Consider the following 7,488-nt stretch of genomic DNA (forward strand, 5'->3'; position numbering starts at 1 on the left):
CCTTACACGACTTCGAAGTTTGTTGCTATCACCACGAGCTCTGAGTGTTTTGCTTTTAGAGCAGTGTTTGAATGAGTCTGGACAATCGGCTTTAGTTCCTCCTTGGGAGACGAGGCACCCTTCCCCGATGCTACATGACAAAGATCCCTCCGTGTGGCCTGACCATACTCTTGCGGGAAGTGCTGGGAGCGAGCACACCCCGTGGCGATGTCTACACACCACACCATCTGAGGCTGAGTCGACCGAGTGGAGGCCCAGGACCGGACCAGATAATGAATCGCTATTCCTGGTGCTGGCGGCCCTGAGCGGGAAGCGAACTCAGGTGGACGGGTTCGTAGATCAGCGCAACGACCACAGCGCCACCGCTCCCCCTACCACAGTCACAATTAGCCTCACACGGATTCGCACAGAGAGGCCTTGGGCAAGTGTATTTAGTTTAAGCAGATGAGAGAACTCAAGATAGATCGGGATGAGTCTCATTTACAAGAGTGATGTGGGTCACCAGCATGTCACATGCTCACGCACGGCTGCCCGTGGGGGGGGGGGGGGGCACGACGGGTTTGGGAGGCAGAGACATTCGGACGCGAGGAAAGTTTTACTTTTTTTAATTGAAAAAAAAAATCACGAAATCACAGTCATTTCATAAAACGGGTACCCGAGCGGGCGGTAAAAGAGAACACCAGACTGCAAGAGGCGTTCGCTTGCACGCGGAAGCGTGTTTTCCCTACCGCGCACGGTCAGCTTGGTTTCACATTGCACACAACTGGAAGCCAAGTTTGTCTGAAGACATCAAAGCAGGGCATCAAGTAGAATGTGCCCACAGGCACGGACGGGTATGGTTCTTCTTGCATATCGACCAAACTCTGCTCGTCACGTTTCTTGACCGGCAAACGTGAATATTGGTGCTTTACACAAACAATATATCGTGCCTTACAACACTTTATAGCGTTATACTTTTCTGGTCGGGTTTCACTCTGTGCCTGGTGGCTTTTTTCTTGTTTTTTTAATTTGACTCTGAACCAGGGACTTTCAATTCGGGTTGAGTTTGTGGGAGGGAAACAGACTGACGGGTTTGCCATCACACACTCGCACAGACATCGTCAAGAGTCCTCAAATCCCTTGACAAATGCCATTATTTATGTACATGAGATTTCAACAATGCATTCTTTACTAGCGGCGCCTTCTGCTGCATTGCAGCCTAACAATTTGGCGTGTCGCGTTTTCTACAATTCCCAGGTGCAGTGTAACACGAGCCACCCAATCTGCTGCGCCGCTGTGGAGCAGAGACGACGCGCTTCTGGACGCAAAAAGAGGTGACATTCCTGTGTAGTGTTCCGGGAAGATTTATTGTGGACATTAAAACCCCACACCAACACGAAGCTACACGAAATTGCACAAATTTGTAGTTTTCAAAGAACTGTGTAAACGTCATCCTGAATTTAAAACCCGTTCGCGAGTGGAGTGTGCACGCGCGCGCATGTGCACGTGGTCAGAACGTTGGTTACAAACGCTGTTAGCGAGTACCTTTTAAATCCAGCGCTGCACACAGGAAGGTGGTTGGGGCCCCAGCACCCAAGGCTGCCCCGATCCCATCCGTCTCCCCTCATCTATTTATACAATAGAATAGCAGCGGACCGGAATTCTAATGAAATTGACAGTCATGTTGCGAAATAGTGGCACGGTGCCGTGACGATGACGCACACGGTTTGCTGTTGTCAATTCTAGCTTGAAGGCGAGGAGTTTAACGACGTATTCGCTCGTGCTCGATGGGATCCTCCACGGAGGCCCAGCTCCTCTCGCCCCAACCAAGCAGCAGACGCAGGAAACGCAAACAGCTCGCACGGGTACCCAGAATGCCGTGCGGGCACTTCTACGAGACGCGAAACACACGAGTCCAGCACGTGTTCCACCCATGTTGGAGATAACCAGCACAGCAAGGCCACTGTGATCGTTTCGAAGTACCGACACCAAACTCATGCACCTTCATTAGAGACCAACAGCACAACATGAGGCCAGCCAGTAATAACGTGCATCAAGAGGCCAGGTTTCGAGAAACGTATCATAAAACAAGTTTGTTGATCCAGGGCTGAGTCTCAAGAAATCATTTACGACCTTCCGAAGAAGATAATTATCCGATGCTAATCCTGTGGTTTTGGGATCGGGTCTCAAGACACTGCTCATTAAAAATCATAAATAAAATGTAAAACTCCTAAGAACTCCAATTGGCTGGTAAATTCAGCAGCCTCTTGATTGGTTGGGAGGGAGCCACAATTCTCCCCTTCGTGTGTCGAGTCCGTAACGAAGCTTCCCACCCAAGCTCATGGGTCGGAGCCTCAAAGGAACAAAGCGTCTCACTATTCTCATGGCTCAGACAGAAGTGCTGAGCTGTTTATCTCTGATGACGATGAAACATTAAGGATGGTGAACCTCACACTGGCAGTGTCACGTCGTTTAAAGTCCTATAGACCCAAACCGTTACTATCGGTGCTGTCCAGCAGACTGCTTCATTATAGAAAGTGTGTATGGTGCATCGAGTGTCTACAGCTTGGCCGTACACCACATCAGGCGACTTCACTCGTTTAGGACGGCGGTTAATTGACAAGGAGGCGAATTCGGAATGTTTATGCACGGTTCAGGGCTTAGGTACACCAGAGCTGATCTAGACAAACTCGACTCCATCCAAAGGACTGGCAATCGGTGAACACAACCATCGATTTATTCAGTTACGCCAAACTTAACTGGGGCTCCCATCGTCAATACTTCAATGCATCTGCCACAGCCACAACGCACTGAGAGTTAGCGTCACCAATGACAGCCCGAGTCAAAAAAAAAACGCAACTTCAAATTTAAATAATCTTGAAATGATTTCGTACTTGGCTTCTTCACGGATGAAAACAGTAAAATTGGAGAACCGTATCATAGATCTGCATAGCAGCGGTCAGAGACCGCTGCTATGCAGAGACCGCTGCTATGCAGTGCGCAGACCCGGTGGTTCTCAGCCTGGTCCACAATGACCGCACAAAACAATCCACTGTGTGTGTGTGTATATATACAGTATACATCTCTAGTTTTGTCGAGTCCAGCTCTGAGGGATAAACTTGTGCGAGCATACATTTGGGATAAGAGATGCGCGGCGGGCCACTCGCCGTGCCACGAAGGGCCCACCCCGCCCCGCCCCTGTGTTTAGAAGCGAAAGGCCGACCCAGTGGAGAGATGAGTGAATTCAAGTCGTTTGGAGAGACGTCCCTTGAGGAATTATTTCGAGGAACGGTTTTCTTCCGTCTCTTGCATTGAAGTCGGGGGAGGACCAGTCTCCTCCTTCTTGGTTGTAACCACCTAGAGCGGCGTTCCTCACCGACATCAGCCGCGAGACGATGCGGGGAAGTGGGGGGGGGGGGGCCCGCGGGGTCCAAGGGTCTGGCCGGAGGGGGGCTGGGACGGGAATGGCCGTCTCAGTGCTCCTTGTAGCTGAGGAAAGAAAATGAGAATCAGAATATTTATTTACGCCGGAGGAATCCCATGAGCTGCGAAGCTCTTTTTCACAGATGCCGCCCAGTAGGGCGACGGCTCAGAGAGCAAAGAGTGAGAGACCGAAGCGAACCCGGATTCCGGATCACAATCGCGCACGTCCAAACACTGTGTAAACACACGCACACACACTGCTATACCCACACAAACAAAAGTTCAAACATGGTTATTCTTCAACACCAAAACTCACAAACTCGTAGACTCGCACACATTAACACCCCACTCCTTTCCACCACTCCTATCTCTTTTTATCTCTCTCTCAGTCAATCTGTCATGGTTGCTTTCTCCATCGGTTGCGTACCCTCGCTGCTCCTCCACGCATCCACACCAACCCCGGATCTCCTTGTACATCAGGCGGATGAGCAGCTGTAATGACACCGTCCAAGCGTTCATGTCAGAGTCGAGACAGCGCGGCACCCTGCTCACCCTTAAGATAGTGGCACAAATTCCACATTCCCATAGTGGAGTATCATTCTCTGCGCAAGTTAAGGACTGTGGGCTTTCTACATAGCAGTAGAGTACGTCGTTATGGCAACCTTTGAGGGACAATGGGACCGATTCAGATGAGAAAAATCATCAAGATCACGACGTAGAGTGTCCGCATGCAGTTCCCCCTGTGCTGTACCACGCATTTAAGGCATCAAAAGTCTCCCCGGAGTGAACGGGTGGATATTCCACATGACCGTTAAAAAATCGATTCACTCCAGAAGACGACCACTACTGTGCCCTAGTGTCATTATTGCTGTGTATTAGTAGCCGTGTCACTGTATATTTCACGTGATTGTTGTGTTAGTTGTGGTGCTGCTGGTGGTGGTGGTTGTCGTCATTGGGTCCGCTGGTGGGTGGCGTCGCGTTACCAGACAGGCGCACGCGTCGGCGCCCATGAGCATGTAAAAGACGTTGTCCCAGCCCAAGGGCGAGATGAGGCCGGCGAGGAGAGGCCCCAGTGCTGCGCCTGCACGCGTAACAGGGGGAGCGGTGGCGCAACGGTTAGCGCGCCGCGCTACGAACCCGGCGACCCGAGTTCGATTCCCGCTCACGGCCAACACCGCTGACGATTATCTGAACTGGTCCTGGGCCTCCCGAGTCGACTCAGCCTCGAATGAGTAGCTGGTGCGGTGTGTAAACATCACCACTGGGGAGACAAAGGCGGACGGGTGTGGCCTCCCACCACCTCGTGTGATGTGCCGGCTTTCATAGGTGCTCACTCAACAGCACTTGCCCCAACAGTCTGCTAAGGCTATACGAGGAATCTTTGTCTTTGGTGCGATACGTGTGCGAGGTGCAGTACCTATGGACCCCGTGCCGTCTATGATCGCCGACACCGTGTGCAGAGCGCGCGCGTTCCCCTTGAGAGACTTGTGCGTTCCCTGCGCTCACACACACACACCCATGAGCAACGTGTAATTAAACAGAGGGTTCACGCGTGGGCGGAGGGACGAGGAGGGGGGGGTGGTCAATGTTGACAGAGGCATTCACCGCTTCAACAACGCAGGGACCGAGGGGCCTGCGAGAGGTCTTCCTCATGAACAGCGTCAGTGCCATCCACCACAGGACTGGAGAAATGTGAAGATCGGTATTGTGAATAATGTGGGGTTGGTGTTAGTTAAGAGTGAAGCTCGTCACCGTTGGTGAAGATGGATGCGATGACTATAAATGATCTCACCAGGTCGGCAGAGACGGCGGTGGTGATGAGAGCGTAGGGGCCGTTCACCAGCGCCCCACACAACACCAACATCCCTGCCACAGCCGGCACAACCACCACAACTTAGACTGCAAACTTCAGGCCACATTTGCAAATGAGACCTTGAGTTATCAACTGGTTTTAAAAAAAAAACTTGCAACCACCTAAAATCCACGACACCCACAGCACCAGCATGTACACCACGACAACCATAACTTAAATAAAAAATTAAACCAATGCACAGAGAACCAGCATGTCGACTACAACCACCACCGCCACAATAAAGCAACAAAATAAAAAGTGGTGGTGGTGCTAGCAGCGGTGCTGGTAGTGTTGGTTTTAATGGCGGTAGTGGTGGTGATCGTGGAGTTTATCATGGTGATGACGGCAAGGGTGGTGGTGATGATGATGGTAGTGATGTTAATAATGCTGATGGTGACGTTGATGGTCTTACCTATGGTGGTCGGCATGTTCTGGTACCCGACGCTGTTGTAGACAAACAGCTAAAAGAGAAACATTCAACACCACGTGAAGCAAAGCAATGATTCACATTTCAATTGCAGTAACAGCCCGATCCAAGGTGGCTCACGACAACACGCGTTCGGATATACCGCGGCTCAAGTCATATCCCTCGAAAAAAAAAAAACCTTAACTTCATGTTAAGTATCGCTTTTTGTTTTCCCAACGTAGGGGAGCCGGGTATGGGTCGAGGCGTTTCTATTTTAAGACGTGACTTTGCGAGGGTATCCTGCGCTGTATGTCGGGGCAGGTATGTGGAAGGGTGCCATCAGGTAGTGAATAGGGGTTATCTTCAACCTTTCCTGTAACAGTTATCTCATCGGCAGCGCGGTCCATTGATAACACGACACCACCGCGTACATCTATCCCCTGGTAAAGAAACACGTTAATGTTGGCTTGATGACATGCCCAATATATACTCTATGTACCGCCATACAAGAGTAAAAATAAAGTGTTCACATTGTAATTACAAGTTTTCAAAGCTTCTGCAACCAACACGGTTTTACAAAAGGAAATCCACATCGTGGGGCACACGAATCCCGACAATCGGCAAACAAAATTTTTTTTCTCCAATATTTTCGCAATTGACCACTGGGTGGCGCTGTGGTTATCATCATGACGGAGATGTTGACTTGCAATTCGTGGCGAAAGGCGGCCGTTGTTGTTGTTGTTGTGGCTCACTGATGAGCCCTTATGAGGACAAAACGTGGGTTTATGATGACTGCGAGTGCCGCGGTGTAATTTCGCTGTGGCTTTCAGCGGCGGTGTCATCGGGGGTGTTACCATGGGCGCTGCGAGCAGAAGCATCACACCGCAGGTGGTGGCACGGCCCCCAATCGCGTCCGACACCACCCCAGCGAGGATCCCACCTGCAACCACAACCGGCGCAACAAAACCACCGCATCGTCAGACATGACCAAGCAAGAGCATCACCTACAACTACAGAAACCGTGACAATATCAGACACCACCACACCAAGACATCACCTACAACTACAGAAACCCTGACAATATCAGACACCACCACATCAAGACACCACCAACAACGGCCATATCATCATAGAACATCACCTATATCTACTGCATTGCACTAACCACAACAACCACATCAGAGATTAGAGCATCACCCTGCAAGGTTCACAAATACTAACACAACAACAAGCACTACAACATATCAACAATGCAATGTGCCGGATCTCAACCTATCCAGAACAATACATACAACATACACTACAAAACACATCAATATCAACTACAACACATTACATATCACTATAGCAAGCACACCAACTCCAACCACCATACAACCACCACAGCTGTAACACAAACAACACATCCGAAATCCCTGTTGATATACCGTGAATTTCTCAACAACCAAGTTGCAGCAACACATAACAGCACTACCAAAAACAACACCTTCTATACAACCACATAAGGGATCACTACAATAACGACCACTAAACACATCAGTGTACAAACCCCGCTGCACAACACAAAGCCACACCACTGCATTTGTATCGTGTGTGCATTTAACATTACCCAAAATTCCTCCGACATCAAACAGAGTTGAAAGGTCACCGGCGGATTTTGAGTCAAAGTGAGCTGCAACGAAAAACGACATCATCAACGTCAACAACTTCACAGCCCCTTGAACGCGTACAATCAACATGATCATCACCGACTTCTACATTCCATCAATATCATGAGCTTCACCCATGTCACCATCGGTGGTAACATCATCGACGTAACCATCACCAA

At 50.0% G+C, this 7,488-nt stretch overlaps 1 protein-coding gene across 1 annotated transcript; it reads right to left on the reverse strand.

Moving 5' to 3' along the window:
* Window positions 1-596: 596 nt before the first annotated feature.
* On the reverse strand, window positions 597-7,447 carry LOC133347944 (glucose-6-phosphate exchanger SLC37A2-like). The gene is made up of 9 exons (XM_061560710.1): window positions 7,444-7,447; window positions 7,270-7,332; window positions 6,515-6,600; window positions 5,667-5,715; window positions 5,195-5,268; window positions 4,820-4,898; window positions 4,386-4,483; window positions 3,830-3,894; window positions 597-3,468 (listed from the first exon to the last, which is right to left on the reverse strand). The coding sequence occupies exons 1-9, from the start codon at window positions 7,445-7,447 to the stop codon at window positions 3,453-3,455; spliced, it is 534 nt and encodes a 177-aa protein (XP_061416694.1). The 3' UTR covers window positions 597-3,452.
* Window positions 7,448-7,488: the final 41 nt, after the last annotated feature.

This window comes from Lethenteron reissneri, chromosome 26 (genome assembly GCF_015708825.2).
Source record: "Lethenteron reissneri isolate LAM-NWPU_2019-01 chromosome 26, ASM1570882v1, whole genome shotgun sequence".
NCBI lineage: Eukaryota > Metazoa > Chordata > Hyperoartia > Petromyzontiformes > Petromyzontidae > Lethenteron > Lethenteron reissneri.